We start from the raw sequence: 20,378 nt of genomic DNA, 5'->3' as shown, positions 1-20,378 counted from the left end.
CATTTCACATTCATAAAATAAAGTGGCGATGCTAACTGACCTAAGACTGGGAATCTTTACTAGGATTAAATGTCAGGAATTGTGAAAACTGAGTTTAAATGTATTTGGCTAAGGTGTATGCAAACTTCCGACTTCAACTGTATATTCAACAGTACCCCAGGTCTATTGCTGCTGCTGCAATTACTGGTCATCCTGGTGTTGTTCCAATAATGTTTCTCAATAATGTGTCTCTATTCAAAGTTTTAAAAAATTGTACCCATCTAATGTTTCTCATTCCCAGAAGAACCATTAATATACTGTGATTCTAATGCTGCTGCGGCTCCTGCTACTGATCTTATGACACACAGAGATACAGTGGGCTGCATTGTCTCTGGCCCAGAGACAGGGAGGGAGGGGAGAGCCTAGGGAGTATCAACAATAACAAAAAACAGGGAGTTTATACTTGCTACTGAACAACAGTAGGTTATATACAGTGTACACAACATGAAGGACTTAATTTATCTAGAGCATTGTTTTAATTGGCAGTGGCTCGCTAGGCTACATGATGCTTACAAGCACAACAACTATAACTATGGTTAAATGGAGGAAAGCTGAGTATGATGAAATGATTGGTGCTCCAGCGAGGGATGCATCTGCTGTTGACTGTCAAAATGCATAATGACAATCACACCTAAACTGAAGGGCTTTCTATGAAAACAGCAACAGTCCTGGGCTGAGGGATGGGTCTCTAGGAAAGCAGGAAGCATTAGAAGAGATGATGATGAACTACGATGCGCCAGCAGGGACATAAGGGGCGACTGGCAAACCTTGACAGGCTTTCTTCCCCTGCACAGAGCAGACAGGGCAGACCACACCATGCCCAAGACAAACACCTCGACAGGGTAGGAGCTCCGTAAGGGGTGGAGGGTGGAGGGAGGGGAGTGGAGGAGGAGGGGGGTCCAGGGGAACAGATGATGGGCTATCCTCCCGACCTGAGAAGGACAAGGGTTATAGAGGGGGATGGAGGAGGGGGAGAACAGGGGTTATAGAGGTGTATGGAAGAGGGGGAGGACAGGGGTTATAGAGGTGTATGGAGGAGGGGGAGGACAGGGGTTATAGAGGTGTATGGAGGAGGCGAGGACAGGGGTTATAGAGGTGTATGGAGGAGGGGGAGGACAGGGGTTATAGAGGTGGATGGAAGAGGGGGAGGACAGGGGTTATAGAGGTAAATGGAAGAGGGGGAGGTCAGGGGTTATAGAGGTGTATGGAAGAGGGTGAGGACAGGGGTTATAGAGGTATATGGAGAGGGGGAGGACAGGGGTTATAGAGGTGTATGGAGGAGGAGGAGGACAGGGGTTATAGAGGTGTATGGAGGAGGAGGACAGGGGTTATAGAGGTGTATGGAGGAGGGGGAGGACAGGGGTTATAGAGGTGTATGGAGGAGGGGGAGGACAGGGGTTATAGAGGTGTATGAAGAGGGGGAGGCCAGGGGTGTGTGGGGGAGAACAGGTGGGGGGATTGGAGGTGGGGTGTTAGGAGCATCTTACATCACCGAACAGAAAGAAGAAGGAGGCTGATGAACACAAGACAAACTGACACACTATTCAGGAACCAAAATGTTCAATGTGCTCATTTTCTCCAGATTGATAAACTCTTCTCTTTTCCTTGTTCTCTTCTGTTACTCACCAGAGACTTGGAGCTCTGTCTGGATGGGGGTATGAACTGCCGTACATTGGTGGGTGTTTCCTTCTCAATGGAGTGTCTCCTCTGGGGGGCCTGCCTTCTCTCAGGCTGGGGGGTGGAGGAGATGGGCAGGAACATGGGTGGAGCTGGGGGTGGGGGGAGAGAGGATATGTGTGATATACTTTTATATAGTACTGTAACCCTTATATTGCCAGTTAAGTTGACTGAGAACACTTTCTTTGACAGCATTAGCCTCAGCATAGAAGAGCTGTCAGGTGAACAGCTGAGAGCTGTGAAAGCATAGAATTACATATAGAATTCTAGGATCTCCATGATAACCTTAAAAATAGCTTCATCGCCTTCCGAGTGGTGCAGTGGTCTAAGGCACTGCATCCCAGTGTTAGCTGTGCCACTAGAGATCCTGGTTTGAGTCCAGGCTCTGTCGTAGGCGGCCGCGATGGGGAGACCCATGGGGCGGCACACAATTGGCCCATCGTCATCCTGGTTTGGCCGGCAGGGATGTTTTTGTCCCATCGTGCACTAGCGACTCCTGTGGCGGGCCGGGCGCAATGCACGCTGTCACGTCCGCCAGGTGTACGGTGATCCTCCAACACATTGGTGAGGCTGGCTTCCAGGTTAAGCGGGCATTGTGTCAAGAAGCAGTGAGGCTTGGCTGGGTTGTGTTTCGGAGGACGCACGGCTCTCGACTTTCGCCTCTCCCGATTCCGTAGAATAGTTGCAGCGATGAGACAAGACTGTAACTACCAATTGGATACCACAAAATAAATAAACCCTAGCTTCATGTCCACACCCTGGTTGAACCCTAACCCCAACCCTAACTCTGGCCTTCTGGTCAACTCACTCTTCCTGCCCAGTACAGACTCTGGAGATGTGTCATCTACCACCGATGTAGAGACACTGGAGCTACTGGCTGACCTTCGACCCCCAATGGTGATGTCATCCTGTAGGGGGAACAACAGAGAGCAGTGCTGTAGGATGTACAGTTGAAGTCGGAGGTTTACATACACCTTAGCCAAATGCATTTAAACTCAGTTTTTCATAAATCCTGACATTTAATCCTAGTAAAAATTCCCTGTCTTAGGTCAGTTAGGATCGCCACTTTATTTTAAGAATGTGAAATGTCAGAATAATAGTAGAGAGAATGATTTATTTCAGCTTTTATTTCTTTCATCACATTCCCAGTGGGTCAGAAGTTTACATACACTCAATTAGTATTTGGTAGCATTGCCTTTAAATCGTTAACATGGGTCAAACGTTTCGGGTAGCCTTCCACAAGCTTCCCACAATAAGTTGGGTGAATTTTGGCCCATTCCTCCTGGCAGAGCTGTAACTGGGTCAGGTTTGTGGGCTCATTGCTTACACACGCTTTGTCAGTTCTGCCCACAAATTTTCTATAGGATTGCGGTCAGGGCATTCTGATGGCCACTCCAATACTTTGACTTTGTTGTCCTTAAGCAATTTTGCCACAACTTTGGAAGTATTGTCATGACGTTGGCCTGGGGGTAGGTTTATGACAGTCATAAATACCTCTTTCCCCCTTTTTCCTCTCTCTACCCTACTGATGTTACATTTGCAAAACCCTTGGTTAACATAGAGATTCTGGGAACATCAGAAGGTGGGGGGGAATGAACTATGGTATCCCGACCAATTGAACATATGTGGTGGTACTTAATGAATATGATGTCAGTTCGGTTGTCATCTGAGACATTCTCATCAATGATAAGATGACATAAACTCGACAGTGGAAAGTCTACACATAGTTATCGGATTCACATGGAATTGTTGTTCAATTTAAATTTTTGAATATTAAATTATTCGTGATGGGATGAAATGTGATTTTAGCTTCTAAAATGTGAGATTTGGGTTTTCATAAGGCTCTGCTCAATCAGTGGCCTGCCCCTGTGAAGGGACACGGGCTATAAAACTTTTCAAACACGCCCTCCTCTCCCTTCCTATATAAGCCCTTGACGACAATATAACCTCTCCGAGGATGTGAGGACGACGGTACGATGTCAGAATGGTTCAGATAATAACTACAGAACGAAGCCAACATCAGCGTGAGCTTTGGTTGGGAATGGTATGAACTTTGAACTCTTATTCACTACAGAAGTGATACCTCCTAGCCGTTGAGTTAGCAACAGCCGCTGCAAACGAGGGTTAGGAAGGAACAGACTGAGTATCCCGTCTATCACACAACGACGTTACTACAACGTGTCCAGTTGACCACCAGAGACATTCTTCAAAGGACAAAGGACTCGGTTGGGCAACACGGCCTTCCATCTACCACCAACCTACCGAAGCGCAGCTCAGAGTAAATATTTATTGCATTTTCCTTTTCCAAATTGAGAATGCATAAGATTCTGTATTTACGATAGCACAGCTTCGCCCTTTGTTCCTCAGTCTTCCCGCTCTTTCACTCAAGCCCTTTTCTTTTGTGTAACCAGCTGTAATATCTGTTCCTCCCGCTAGGGACGTTTTCCTTTATGACGTCATTTGTAATCAAGTTATGATTTAATTATGTGTATGTGTAATTCTGTGTGATTAGTTAGGTATTTAGTAAATAAATAATTAAACCCAATTTTGTATTGCTGATTCAACTTGTTAGCCAGGGTTCGTGCAGATAACCAAGAATTTACAACTTTCAGATGAGACTGAATTATGATGACGATTAATATTGACTGCTATTGATGTAAAATATTGCTAGGTCTTTAAGAGTTTATTCGGAAGATAACAGCTCTATAAATATTATTTTGTGGTGCCCCGACTCTCTAGTTAATTACATTTACATGATTAGCTCAATCAGGTAATATTAATTACGGAGAAATTATTTTATAGAATAGCATGTCATATCACGACAGTATGCTTGGGGTCATTGTCCATTTGGAAGACCTATTTGTGACCAAGCTTTAACTTCCTGACTGATGTCTTGAGATGTTGCTTCAATATATCCACATAATTTTCCTATCTCATGATGCCATCTATTTTGTGAAGTGCACCAGTCCCTCCTGCAGCAAAGCACCCCCATATCATGATGCTGCCTCCCCCATGCTTCACGGTTGGGATGGTGTTCTTCGGCCTTTTTCCTCCAAACGTAACGATGATCATTATGGCTAAACAGTTCTATTTTCGTTTCATCAGACCAGAGGACATTTCTCCAAAAAGTACAATCTTTGTCCCCATGTGCAGTTACAAACCGTAGTCTGGCTTTTTTATTGAGGTTTTTGAGCAGTGGCTTCTTCCTTGCTAAGCGGCCTTTCAGGTTAGGTCGATATAAGACTCGTTTTACTGTGGATATAGATACTTTTGTACCTGTTTCCTACAGCATCTTCACAAGGTCTTTTGCTGTTGTTCTGGGATTGATTTTCACCTTTCGCACCAAAGTACGTTCATCTCTTGGAGACAGAACGCGTCTCCTTCCTGAGTGGTATGACGACTGCGTGGTCCCATGGTGTTTATACTTGCTTACTATTGTTTATACAGATGAGCGTGGTACCTTCAGGCATTTGGAAATGCTCCCAAGGATGAACCAGACTTGTGGAGGTCTACAATTTTTTTCTGACGTCTTGGCTGATTTCTTTTGATTTTCCCATGATGTAAAGAAAAGAGGCACTGAGTTTGAAGGTAGGCCTTGAAATACATCCAGAGGTACACCTCCAATTGACTCAAACTATGTCAATTAGCCTAATAGAAGCTTCTAAAGCCATGACATAATTTTCTGGAATTTTCCAAGCTGTTTAAAAGCAGAGTCAACTTAGTGCATGTAAACTTCTGACCCATTGGAATTGTGATACAGTGAATTATAAGTGAAATAATCAGTTTTGGGAAAAATTACTTGTGTCATGCACAATGTAGATGTCCTAACCGACTTGCCAAAACTATAGTTTGTCAACAAGAAATTTGTGGAGTGGTTGAAAAATTAGTTTTAATGACTCCAACCTAAGTGTATGTAAACCTCCGACTTCAACTGTATACTGATGTCAACTACCAGAAGACACTCACACACACACACAGACAAATGCACATGCGAGCACAAAACACACACACATACACACACTTACACACACACACTTACGTCAGAGTCGGAGCTGTCCAGTTCTGACAGGGTAGGCGCTTTCAGCCTCTTCCTCTGACATAAGGCCTGGGCTCCACCCTCTGGTGTCCCTGGCCTCCCATTGGACAGACTGCTGAGGGTCATGGTGCTGGTAGTCTTCCTGCGGCCATCAGGGCTGGACACATCTGGACAGAGAGGTTGTCACAAGAAGACTGATCAGACAGAGGACAGCTCAAATACCCTAACTATACTGAACGCTGCAGATAGAAATGTCATGAATAGAGCTGGGAACAGAATTACCAGCTCCACATGACAGACAAACATATCTATTCTATGTGATACATTTCTATTTTAGTGTTCGGTAACGTTGCACAGTCCTGAACAGACCCGAGGGGAAGACACCAGCGGTAGGGAGGAGGGAGTGTGAGTTGAGGAGAGACGGAGAAGCAGCCTGGTGTTACACACACAACATGGATTCTACTTTCTCTACCCTTTAAGACCTGGACTGAGCAGGATTCGAATGAAACCCTAACCCTGGCTGACTCCCTCCCTCCTAGCCTCATTGACAACTTCTCCCCCTAAGAGAGAGAGAGAGATAAAATAGGGAGGGAGGGGTGACAGAGGAAGGGATGGAGAAGCAGCCTGGTGTTACACACACAACATGGATTCTACTTTCACTACCCTTTAAGACCTGGACTGAGCAGGATTCGAATGAAACCCTAACCCTGGCTGACTCCCTCCCTCCTAGCCTCATTGACAACTTCTCCCCCTAAGAGAGAGAGAGATAAAATAGGGAGGGAGGGATGACGGAGGAAGGGATGGAGAAGAGAGTGCTGGAAGCAGCAGATAATCAGTAGCAGAGGCAGATCTGATCTGTGGATGCATTGAGGCCTTGCCAGGCTCTCTCTCTCTCTCTCTCTCTCTCTCTCTCTCTCTCTCTCTCTCTCTCTCTCTCCGTCTCCCTCTCTCTCTCTTTCTTTCTCTCTCCTTCTCTCGCTCTCTCACTTTCTCTCCCTCTCTGTGAAAAGGAGAGAATGTGAATACCTCTTCTAGAAAAAGTCTCAAATATGACCTCATTACCTCAGTGGGAGGCCAAGGCCCTCCTCCTGTACTGCTGTCCTGGAGCTTCTAAACCTGCCTTCCTGGGACAAGACTGACTGGTCCTAGGAACCAGGTTTAAACTAGAGCAGATTAAACATCCACCATTTGTGGCACTATGCTCAGTGTCAGTCAAAAGTAAAAACATTGTAAAGCACTGGTTTCTGTAAACTATATTTGTCGATATAGTATAATTCAGTCTATTTTAGTCGAGGCATAAGCAGTAGTGTTAGGATACAGCCAAATAGGCAGACAAACGAAACAGGGCTAACATTATGTGTTGCAGCACACAAGTTGCTAGTCACATAAACAGAGCCAAACCACTCCACATACTTTACCTTGACGTGTAAGGATCAACTGTGGAGTGCTGTAGTATATGCCTCCACCTAAAAGGGAACACTTCCTTAAATATGATAGGACAGATTGTACTAATGGTTTATCCCTATCCCCAAACATAGCCTGTCATTTGACTACAGAACTCTATCTCTCTCGGTGAGTATTGGTATTGGAGAATCTGGCCACAAAGTAAGGGGATAAGTACCCAGCTGCAATGAAGTTCAGATAGCCAACCATCACATACACACTCACAAACGCACGCACGCACAAACACAAACGCATAACACACACACACATTAAAGCTTCACAACAATAAATTGAACCAACTAGTAGAGCAAAGGGTAAAATTGCCTCCGATGTGATGAAAGACGCTGGGATCAGTGGGAGAAATGTCAAGCACAGCCAATCTGATTTGTAAAAGTTCAGATACTCTACACATACAAGAGTAAGAGTGTAGATTATTATACATTATTTTCAGTGTCACCAATGTAAATTCCTTGGCTATCTATCTCACTAGAGGATGTGATGACATTTTTGGGTAACCACTGCAGTACAACCTTATAAAACAGAAGGCATCCTCTTCTTATCTGTTTTAAAAACAGCCATATACTGTAAGTTAATCAGAAGTGCTAAATGACCAATGCAGGCGATGTTGGAGATACACTGATGTCTTTGTGAGAATGTGCTTTTTTGTGTTGAATAGAGCTGGGAGCCGACAGGTGTGTGTGTGTGTTCTGCATGTGTGCGTGCGTGTGTGTGTATGTGTGTGTGTGTGACGACAGCTCCTGTCTACGCTGCTCTCTGATCCCACCTCTGATTAAATTCTGCAGACTCACTTTCCAAGATTAACAACTGCTTCGTGTGAGGAGGACCGCCATTTTCTAGAAAACCGAGGAAGGTAGTTATGCACGTCTTGGTTGTTTGTAATGTGAATTTCTGAGTAATGGAGTTCTTTAGCTAAGGCAACTCTTTCTCTGATTTATTTTAGTATGGAAAAGAAAAAGGCCCAGGTGCAGAATTCTATTAATAGATTATTCAGTGGGAGTTTGAAAGGCAGGAGCTATGTTGTCTCTACTGGCTATATGCTACTGACTTATCAATATCAAATATGTTTTTAACATACTGTAGGTTTCATTCCAAGCGCAAAAATAGACTAGAGAAAAATGTAGGAAGATCTAATTAGTTTCAACTAATCCCAGAATTTTTTTACATTTGAAGTGAGCATTACTCAAGCATTTAGACAAGGAAAATACTGTTTTACAATTCCTCCTGAGGGACTGAGAACAATGAGCACCAGCTGTGTGGAGATGCAGAAAAACAGCTGCTTTTGACATCAGCAAGTGTGCCTTCGAGAAATAGTTAATTATCAGAAATGTACTGTAGTGACAGGCAGTGAATAAACACGTTGGCCTGTTGGAGTCACATCTACCTTAGTCTTTTTTCACAACTGTCTATGGTATATAAGGCTACATCTAACTTGACATTATCCCGGGGCTTAGTCTGAGTAGATCATTAAGCCCTTCCACATTCCATGTGGAGATTCAAAAACAAGTGTCATAAGAATTTAACTAAGGTTCAGAATGATTGAAAGATACGCTGAGGTTGTCTAAGAGGGAGTTGCTGATGTGAAGAAAGTCATCAACCTCCCTTCTGCGCTTGACAGTTCTCATCCTGACCAGTGTCTGACATCCTGACATCACAACCAGAGAGCACACTGCTGCGGTGCAGAGCCAACCAAGCCAACCATCAACACCACCACGGAAGCATGAAGAAGCATGAGATGAGAGCATTAATGTGCGTGCTGTAGCTTGGGCAGATGGACAACAACCACGATAGATAGAGACGTAAAGAAACAGCCAGGTAACCGGACAGATCTTTACCTGACAAGTCAAAACTTTGAGACATGCTAAGAGGCCGAATTACTGCAAGAGAAACAATGATGGCGTTACAGAGTTATTAAGCTGTCCGTAGGAGGAATACGGACAGAAGATATATATTAAGTTAGCAAGAAGAAAGACATCATCTGCCGACATGTCTGGCAGCTGTCCGTAGTGCAGGACAGTACTGTATGTTAGGAAATGTACAATGATGAACGTAGTCAGTAGAAAGTGCATAGCCAATGGTGAGAAATCATTAACATAATAACTAAATAAAATACATTCTCTTTTCCGATTCTAAGGTTTGGTTTGGTTATAGTCAATACAGGTACTTAGCATAACACCAGACAAGATGTATGTTTAAGCTGTATTACAAGCAGAGCTGTAACGCCAAACAGCACAGGCATCCAAGAACAGTAACTTGGCTGGGTGGAAACATTGTTCAAACCAATGAAAGAAAGTATGATTCAACTTGTGTCTTTCATTCATGCCAATGCCCAGCACCCGTGAAAGTGCATATCACAACATACTTCAACTTCTCACAATGAGTGTGTGTGTGTGTGTGTGAGAGAGAGAGAGAGGGAGAGTAAGAATGAGAGAGAGAGAGAGAGAGAGAGAGAGAGAGAGAGAGAGAGAGAGAGAGAGAGAGAGAGAGAGAGAGAGAGAGAGAGAAAGACATAGAGAGGTGTCACTCACCCAGCCTGCTCCTGCGGATCACATCAGGAGAGACAGGTCTCAGTTTCCTCTCAGATTTGATCTCATCCAGGATCCTCTCGTGCAGGGTGGGGGGAACCTGGGGCTGGGGATTCAGCTTCCTGGCTGCTGCCTACACACACAAACGCAAGCACGCACACACACATGCACACACACGCAGATACATACATGCACTCACACTGAGTTATGGGCATCAGAGTTATGGACTTCAGGCCTTTCACCGCTGCCTAATAAACCTTAAGTACACTGTCACTGTACTGTTAATATCACTGTCACTTTACCGTTAATATCACTGTCACTGTACTGTTAATATCACTGTCACTGTACTGTTAATATCACTGTCACTTTACCGTTAATATCACTGTCACTGTACTGTTAATATCACTGTCACTGTACTGTTAATATCACTGTCACTGTACTGTTAATATCACTGTACTGTTAATATCACTGTCACTTTACCGTTAATATCACTGTCACTGTACTGTTAATATCACTGTCACTGTACTGTTAATATCACTGTCACTTTACTGTTAATATCACTGTCACTGTACTGTTAATATCACTGTCACTGTACTGTTAATATCACTGTACTGTTAATATCACTGTGCTGTTAATATCACTGTCACTTTACCGTTAATATCACTGTCACTGTACTGTTAATATCACTGTCACTTTACCGTTAATATCACTGTCACTGTACTGTTAATATCACTGTCACTGTACTGTTAATATCACTGTCACTGTACTGTTAATATCACTGTACTGTTAATATCACTGTCACTGTACTGTTAATATCACTGTACTGTTAATATCACTGTCACTGTACTGTTAATATCACTGTCACTGCACTGTTAATATCACTGTACTGTTAATATCACTGCCACTGTACTGTTAATATCACTGTCACTGTACTGTTAATATCACTGTACTGTTAATATCACTGTACCGTTAATATCACTGTCACTGTACTGTTAATATCACTGTCACTGTACTGTTAATATCACTGTCACTGTACTGTTAATATCACTGTCACTGTACTGTTAATATCACTGTACCGTTAATATCACTGTACTGTTAATATCACTGTCACTGTACTGTTAATATCACTGTCACTGTACTGTTAATATCACTGTCACTGTACTGTTAATATCACTGTCACTGTACTGTTAATACCACTGTACTGTTAATATCACTGTACCGTTAATATCACTGTACTGTTAATATCACTGTACTGTTAATATCACTGTACCGTTAATATCACTGTCACTGTACTGTTAATATCACTGTCAATGTACTGTTAATATCACTGTACTGTTAATACCACTGTACCGTTAATATCACTGTACTGTTAATATCACTGTCACTGTACTGTTAATATCACTGTCACTGTACTGTTAATATCACTGTCAGTGTACTGTTTATATCACTGTACTGTTAATATCACTGTACCGTTAATATCACTGTACTGTTAATATCACCGTCACTGTACTGTTAATATCACTGTACTGTTAATATCACTGTACCGTTAATATCACTGTCACTGTACTGTTAATATCACTGTCAATGTACTGTTAATATCACTGTCACTGTACTGTTAATATCACTGTACTGTTAATATCACTGTCACTTTACCATTAATATCACTGTCACTGTACTGTTAATATCACTGTCACTGTACTGTTAATATCACTGTCACTGTACTGTTAATATCACTGTCACTGTACTGTTAATATCACTGTCACTGTACTGTTAATATCACTGTACTGTTAATATCACTGTCACTTTACCATTAATATCACTGTCACTGTACTGTTAATATCACTGTCACTGTACTGTTAATATCACTGTCACTGTACTGTTAATATCACTGTCACTGTACTGTTAATATCACTGTACTGTTAATATCACTGTCACTGCACTGTTAATATCACTGTCACTGTACTGTTAATATCACTGTCACTGTACTGTTAATATCACTGTCACTGAACTGTTAATATCACTGTCACTGTACTGTCAATATCACTGTCACTTTACCGTTAATATCACTGTCACCGTACTGTTAATATCACTGTCACTGTACTGTTAATATCACTGTCACTGTACTGTTAATATCACTGTCACTGTACTGTTAATATCACTGTACTGTTAATATCACTGTACTGTTAATATCACTGTCACTGTACTGTTAATATCACTGTACTGTTAATATCACTGTACTGTTAATATCACTGTCACTGTACTGTTAATATCACTGTCACTGTACTGTTAATATCACTGTACTGTTAATATCACTGTACTGTACTGTTAATATCACTGTACTGTACTGTTAATATCACTGTACTGTTAATATCACTGTTAATATCACTGTACTGTTAATATCACTGTACTGTTAATATTACTGTACTGTACTGTTAATATCACTGTACTGTTAATATCACTGTACTGTTAATATCACTGTCACTGTACTGTTAATATCACTGTACTGTACTGTTAATATCACTGTACCATTAATATCACTGTACTGTTAATATCACTGTCACTGTACTGTTAATATCACTGTCACTGTACTGTTAATATCACTGTCAATGTACTGTTAATATCACTGTACTGTTAATATCACTGTACCGTTAATATCACTGTACTGTTAATATCACCGTCACTGTACTGTTAATATCACTGTACTGTTAATATCACTGTACCGTTAATATCACTGTCACTGTACTGTTAATATCACTGTCAATGTACTGTTAATATCAATGTCACTGTACTGTTAATATCACTGTACTGTTAATATCACTGTACCGTTAATATCACTGTCACTGTACTGTTAATATCACTGTCACTGTACTGTTAATATCACTGTCACTTTACTGTTAATATCACTGTACTGTTAATATCACTGTACTGTTAATATCACTGTCACTGTACTGTTAATATCACTGTACTGTTAATATCACTGTACTGTTAATATCACTGTCACTGTACTGTTAATATCACTGTCACTGTACTGTTAATATCACTGTACTGTTAATATCACTGTACCGTTAATATCACTGTCACTGTACTGTTAATATCACTGTCACTTTACCGTTAATATCACTGTCACCGTACTGTTAATATCACTGTACTGTTAATATCACTGTACCGTTAATATCACTGTCACTGTACTGTTAATATCACTGTCACTGTACTGTTAATATCACTGTACCGTTAATATCACTGTCACTGTACTGTTAATATCACTGTCACTGTACTGTTAATATCACTGTCAATGTACTGTTAATATCACTGTCACTGTACTGTTAATATCACTGTACTGTTAATATCACTGTCACTTTACCATTAATATCACTGTCACTGTACTGTTAATATCACTGTCACTGTACTGTTAATATCACTGCCACTGTACTGTTAATATCACTGTCACTGTACTGTTAATATCACTGTCACTGTACTGTTAATATCACTGTACTGTTAATATCACTGTCACTTTACCATTAATATCACTGTCACTGTACTGTTAATATCACTGTCACTGTACTGTTAATATCACTGTCACTGTACTGTTAATATCACTGTCACTGTACTGTTAATATCACTGTCACTGTACTGTTAATATCACTGTCACTGTACTGTTAATATCACTGTCACTGTACTGTTAATATCACTGTCACTGTACTGTCAATATCACTGTCACTTTACCGTTAATATCACTGTCACCGTACTGTTAATATCACTGTCACTGTACTGTTAATATCACTGTCACTGTACTGTTAATATCACTGTCACTGTACTGTTAATATCACTGTACTGTTAATATCACTGTACTGTTAATATCACTGTCACTGTACTGTTAATATCACTGTACTGTTAATATCACTGTACTGTTAATATCACTGTCACTGTACTGTTAATATCACTGTCACTGTACTGTTAATATCACTGTACTGTTAATATCACTGTACTGTACTGTTAATATCACTGTACTGTACTGTTAATATCACTGTACTGTTAATATCACTGTTAATATCACTGTACTGTTAATATCACTGTACTGTTAATATCACTGTACTGTACTGTTAATATCACTGTACTGTTAATATCACTGTACTGTTAATATCACTGTCACTGTACTGTTAATATCACTGTACTGTACTGTTAATATCACTGTACCGTTAATATCACTGTACTGTTAATATCACTGTCACTGTACTGTTAATATCACTGTCACTGTACTGTTAATATCACTGTCAATGTACTGTTAATATCACTGTACTGTTAATATCACTGTACCGTTAATATCACTGTACTGTTAATATCACCGTCACTGTACTGTTAATATCACTGTACTGTTAATATCACTGTACCGTTAATATCACTGTCACTGTACTGTTAATATCACTGTCAATGTACTGTTAATATCACTGTCACTGTACTGTTAATATCACTGTACTGTTAATATCACTGTACCGTTAATATCACTGTCACTGTACTGTTAATATCACTGTCACTGTACTGTTAATATCACTGTCACTTTACTGTTAATATCACTGTACTGTTAATATCACTGTACTGTTAATATCACTGTCACTGTACTGTTAATATCACTGTACTGTTAATATCACTGTACTGTTAATATCACTGTCACTGTACTGTTAATATCACTGTCACTGTACTGCTAATATCACTGTACTGTTAATATCACTGTACCGTTAATATCACTGTCACTGTACTGTTAATATCACTGTCACTGTACTGTTAATATCACTGTCACTTTACCGTTAATATCACTGTCACCGTACTGTTAATATCACTGTACTGTTAATATCACTGTACCGTTAATATCACTGTCACTGTACTGTTAATATCACTGTCACTGTACTGTTAATATCACTGTACCGTTAATATCACTGTCACTGTACTGTTAATATCACTGTCACTGTACTGTTAATATCACTGTCACTTTACCAATAATATCACTGTCACTGTACTGTTAATATCACTGTCACTGTACTGTTAATATCACTGTCACTGTACTGTTAATATCACTGTACTGTTAATATCACTGTCTCTGTACTGTTAATATCACTGTCACTGTACTGTTAATATCACTGTCACTTTACCATTAATATCACTGTCACTGTACTGTTAATATCACTGTCACTGTACTGTTAATATCACTGTCACTTTACCGTTAATATCACTGTCACCGTACTGTTAATATCACTGTCACTGTACTGTTAATATCACTGTCACTGTACTGTTAATATCACTGTCACTGTACTGTTAATATCACTGTACTGTTAATATCACTGTACTGTTAATATTACTGTCACTGTACTGTTAATATCACTGTACTGTTAATATCACTGTACTGTTAATATCACTGTCACTGTACTGTTAATATCACTGTCACTGTACTGTTAATATCACTGTACTGTTAATATCACTGTACTGTACTGTTAATATCACTGTACTGTACTGTTAATATCACTGTACTGTTAATATCACTTTTAATATCACTGTACTGTTAATATCACTGTACTGTTAATATCACTGTACTGTACTGTTAATATCACTGTACTGTTAATATCACTGTACTGTTAATATCACTGTTAATATCACTGTACTGTTAATATCACTGTACTGTTAATATCACTGTACTGTACTGTTAATATCACTGTACTGTTAATATCACTGTACTGTTAATATCACTGTTAATATCACTGTACTGTTAATATCACTGTACTGTTAATATCACTGTTAATATCACTGTACTGTTAATATCACTGTATTGTTAATATCACTGTACTGTACTGTTAATATCACTGTACTGTTAATATCACTGTACTGTACTGTTAATATCACTGTAATGTTAATATCACTGTACTGTACTGTTAATATCACTGTACTGTTAATATCACTGTACTGTTAATATCACTGTACTGTACTGTTAATATCACTGTACTGGTAATACCACTGTCACTGTACCGTTAATGTCACTGTACTATTAGTATCACTGTACTGTTAATATCACTGTCACTGTACTGTTAATATCACTGTACTGGTAATACCACTGTCACTGTACCGTTAATGTCACTGTACTATTAGTATCACTGTACTGTTAATATCACTGTCACTGTACTGTTAATATCACTGTACTGTTAATAGCAATGTACTGTTAATATCACTGTACTGTTAATATCACTGTCACTGTTAATATCACTGTACTGTTAATATCACTGTAGCGGTAATATCACTGTCACTGTTAATATCACTGTACTGTTAATATCACTGTCACTGTTAATATCACTGCACTGTTAATATCACTGTACTGTTAATATCACTGTCACTCTTAATATCACTGTACTGTTAATATCACTGTCACTGTTAATATCACTGTCACTGTACTGTTAATTTCACTGTCACTTTGTAACAATAACTCTTGACTGTCAGTACCGCTCCTCTCATTACTGAGGCAGGCACTTCAGTGAGGCTGGGGCAGTGAGCATTGATGTACAGCTCCAGTAGCAGATGATCTGATTATCTATCAATCATCATTCCAATCAGTATAATCATACCCCAGAACCCCAAAACCTGAACTACCTGTATTTCTTTTGGGATATTAAGAACTCTTTCTTTGACTAAAGATGGGTTCAGTGGCTTGAGGTTTAAATGGAAAGTGGAGACCTCTAGCACCAATTCCCAGGCTTCCTCCAGTGATGAATGAGACATGGAAGGATGGCATGGCAAGACTAGAAGACACCAGAATGAGAGGAAAGTGGGGCAGGTACCATAGAATGTACTATCGTATAGTATATAGTACATGTATTATACAGTACTGTACATTAACAGGATTAGGAGAGAAAATGCCCCATGTTCTCCTCTCTAAACCCTATGACTGTACAGCCCACATAGATAAGAGATATACTTTACATACATAGCTAATATTTTTATTTTTATTTCATTCTATGGTACTATGTTCAGTTCAAAGAGAGAGAACAGAGTTGTATCTCTATGGTTTAGCCCACCACCATGCCAACACCAAAGAGGTTGCTAGTCGATGTAAAGTATATCTGTTGTTTCTATAGGCTGTGCACTCACAGGGTTAAGAGGAGGTCTGGACCGGATGAAGTCTAGGATGACCTCATGGGCACTCTTCTTCAACCTTGGTGGTATGTCGTTGTTTACCTGGAGGTGTAAGGGGAGACACACACACACACGCACACACACACACACACACACACACAGATTAAGAGAGACCATAACTACATATAAGAAACAAACCATGCTTTTAAGACACCTGACAGTCTTACCATGACCTTGCGTAGTTTGTAGCGTTTGGAGCGGATGTCATCCATGAGCATCTCGTAGGGCGTGAGCTGGAACTCGATGGCCAGAGGGTTGTACTGGCGCTCCTGGACCTTCTTCAGCTTCACCCCGTTCCGCAGGTCTCCCATCACCTGCATCCAGAACTTAGCCTGGGGGGTGCAAGGGGACAGAAATCACATAGCAACACAGTACTCATCCAATGATTTAACACTTATAGGGCCAATTTCCAGACCCAGATGAAGCCTAGATACTCCTGGGCTACAAACATGCTAGTCCAAGAGTAGGTTAAATATGAGTCTGGGAAACCTGTCCTAAGGGTGTCACATAAGGGAGTCAGAGAAGGGTGTTGCCAGGTAAAAGGGGATGTGTGAGGCTTGTGATAAGGAGCTGGTCACCTACCCAGTCTGCATTCTGGAGCTCATTTAGGTCTCTGCTGGGATCCTCAGACGGCTCGCCACCCATCTTCCGAAGATTCTATGAGAGAGAGAGCCAGAGAGAGAGAGACAGAGAGAGAGAGAGACAGAGAGAGAGAGGGAGAGAGAGAGACAGAGAGAGAGAGAGAGAGAGAGAGAGAGAGATGGGGGGATCAGAGTGAGAAAGAGATGAGCACTCAGAGCTTAATGTGAGTTTAAAGGCCCAGTACAGTCAAACATCGTGATTTTCCTGTGTTTTATATATATTTCCACACTATGAGGTTGGAATAATACTGTGTAATTGTGAAAATAATGATAATAGTGTTAGAAATGTCAGTCAGTTTTTGTGTGATTGAATTTTGGCCTGCATGGTGACATCAAAAGATAGCTCCGAAACCTCTCTGGCAATAACAGCTAGTTTTCAGTTCTTCCTTCCCCACTGACAGAGTTATTGTTTTTTGCTAAGAAACTATTTATGTTTCTTTTTGACCATTTTAATTGAAAACAATAAAAGTAAGGTACTTAATTGTTACCCAGAAATGATTTGATATTGAGATAGAAATGGCTTACGATGTTGAATTAAGTAACTGACCTCAAAGCCACAGATTTCATCCTTTCATGTTGAAATGAGATGTTAATCAAGTTCATTGACTACCACAGCATTAGGACAGGCAGCTAGCCCTGCTATCAGTCACACCCACAAATCAATACCTATTCGATTATCAATGACAGTTAACAAGAGCCTTCGCAGCCTGACAACCTGCCAAGTCCTATCAACTAGCATCATGATGGTACACTCACACATTCCCACCACACTCATGCCCAGTCCATTTTCATCCGTGATTGAAAATCATCATTGTAGCCATAGGGAATAAAGCATGGTTCTACCAGTGTATGCATAGCAGAGATTACAGCATTTAGCCATGGCCAAGATGACTGTATGAAATATAGTGTGGGAACTCCCTTAGCTAGCCCATGCTAACACCAATCCACTGCTTTTAAATGTGTGGGAAGGAGTGAGCAAGTGTACTTCGAGATCATTGGGATGCAACCAATGAAGCAGTGAGCAACCTGCATCCCTTCTCTTCCTTATTCACGAGTTCATTAGAGGACAGGACACTGAGGGATCTGTTCTGCAGCAGGCTGGAAAGCCTCCTCCTCCTCTCTCTCCTCTCTCTCCCTGTTATTTGTGGTAAGAGAGTGGGCGTCACCCTGCATCCCACCGGTGTTTGATAGAGCAATCATGGGAGTCTCTCTGCTACAGCCCCTCACAGGAGATTTACTACAGGGCCTCTCCTCTCACTGGATATACAGAGCCATAACTCACACTACACTGGAAGGGCATTTGCTAAGGTGTCTGCCTTCTCTACCATTAACAGTTTGGTACATATTCCCTTTTCATGTAATAACATAAAACAGAAAGCTTTACCATGGTCCTTGAATAACAACATGATTGTTGACAAACGTTTTAAAAAAGGACATCATTTATGAGCAGAGGAGCCCAGGGTGAGATGATATTGGATTAAACACCCGGTGCTCATTTGTACGACCAACACAATACTATCCCTTTCCTAACTTGTAGTATTTAACCCTGAGCAAATAGGAACAGAAGTGGCTTTGGTGTTTCAGCTACAACTATGCTTTTAATAGTGTCCCTCAGTCCTGTTATAGAGCTCTTTGTTATGAAAGAAAGGGTCTCTCTCTCTGCCTGCTGTCCTTAGCTAGCTAGATCCCTTATGGGACAACACGTCTATGCCTCACTGCCAGACAGGGAAGGACAAGCGGGGGAGGGGAATGATGCAGGGCCGAAAGCACATTGTATTTCTCCTGGTATCACACACACACGCACACACACAAACACACACGCACGCGCACGCACACGCACACACACACACACACACACACACACACACACACACACACACACACACACACACACACACACACACACACACACACACACAAACACACACACACACACACACGCACGCACACACACACATATATATATATAAATGTAACATAAACGTAACCTATATAAACGTCCCACATTGAACAGCCAAGCATCTTGACCAGAGATTGCACTGTCCAGCAGATCCTTAGTCCCATCCCTACTGCTATAGTTCTAGATGTCTCTGCCTCCACATACAGTAGACTAGACTACATCCTGGCCTATTCACATCTGGTTGCATACACCAGATAGGCTAACTAAACTGGATGTACTGTCTGTCTATAGACCCCTGAACCACAGAGCTTGACACTTGTAGCTAAGCTTCTAAGCCTCTCCTCATAATAAGACTCTCCATTATCTTTTGTAACAGTGACTTATATAACTGTCCAATTCCTTCGCTCCTTTCAGACGTACTACTGTGGAGGGGGAGTGCTGCTTGGCTGGATGGGTCCCTGGGGAGTAGCACCCAGTCTGTGGTTCATGCGGACCATTCCATTTGCTGAGCACACAGATTTTTCCTATGGCAAACCCTGCAGAAAAATGTATGACCTCAATTATGCATATTTTTGGGGTTCACAGGTTATAAATGACAACTGAGACTATGGGGGCTTGGTGGGTCTACATACATGTATTATCTTCTATGTCATGTTGAGAAATAGGAATAACTATTGCCCAGTGCATCAGGCTTCCTGCCATCCAGGACCTAGGCGGTGTCAAAGACTCCAGTCACCACAGTCATAGACTATTCTCTCTGCTACCGCACGGCAAGTGGTACCTGAGCGTCAAGTCTAGGACCAAAAGGCTCCTTAACAGCTTCTACCCCCAAGCCATAAGACTGCTGAACAATTAATCAATTGGCCACCCAGACTATTTGCATTGACCCCCCCCATTGTTTTTACACTGCTGCTACTTGCTGTTTATTA

The 20,378-nt window shown here is 41.0% G+C and overlaps 1 protein-coding gene across 6 annotated transcripts in view; it reads right to left on the bottom strand.

Moving 5' to 3' along the window:
• Positions 1 to 20,378, bottom strand: part of LOC139391170 (protein spire homolog 1-like) — a 72,421-nt gene that overhangs the window by 12,074 nt on the left and 39,969 nt on the right. Inside the window, exons 5-14 of one of the 6 annotated variants that reach the window (XM_071138772.1) lie at positions 17,491 to 17,565; positions 17,076 to 17,240; positions 16,864 to 16,950; positions 9,742 to 9,871; positions 9,049 to 9,090; positions 7,171 to 7,218; positions 5,756 to 5,919; positions 2,525 to 2,624; positions 1,666 to 1,808; positions 366 to 971 (exon numbers count right to left, since the gene is read on the bottom strand). In XM_071138772.1, coding sequence (XP_070994873.1) covers positions 576 to 971; positions 1,666 to 1,808; positions 2,525 to 2,624; positions 5,756 to 5,919; positions 7,171 to 7,218; positions 9,049 to 9,090; positions 9,742 to 9,871; positions 16,864 to 16,950; positions 17,076 to 17,240; positions 17,491 to 17,565 — 1,350 coding nt within the window. In that variant the 3' untranslated portion in view covers positions 366 to 575. Of the gene's footprint in view, positions 1 to 365; positions 972 to 1,665; positions 1,809 to 2,524; positions 2,625 to 5,755; positions 5,920 to 7,170; positions 7,219 to 9,048; positions 9,091 to 9,741; positions 9,872 to 16,863; positions 16,951 to 17,075; positions 17,241 to 17,490; positions 17,566 to 20,378 lie in introns of those variants that run through there. The other 5 variants (XM_071138739.1, XM_071138781.1, XM_071138748.1 and 2 more) reach the window with 5 other exon arrangements.

This window comes from Oncorhynchus clarkii, chromosome 3 (genome assembly GCF_045791955.1).
Source record: "Oncorhynchus clarkii lewisi isolate Uvic-CL-2024 chromosome 3, UVic_Ocla_1.0, whole genome shotgun sequence".
Lineage (NCBI taxonomy): Eukaryota > Metazoa > Chordata > Actinopteri > Salmoniformes > Salmonidae > Oncorhynchus > Oncorhynchus clarkii.
Note: the sequence above shows the minus strand (reverse complement) of the source record. Positions and strands in the feature narration are given on the sequence as shown.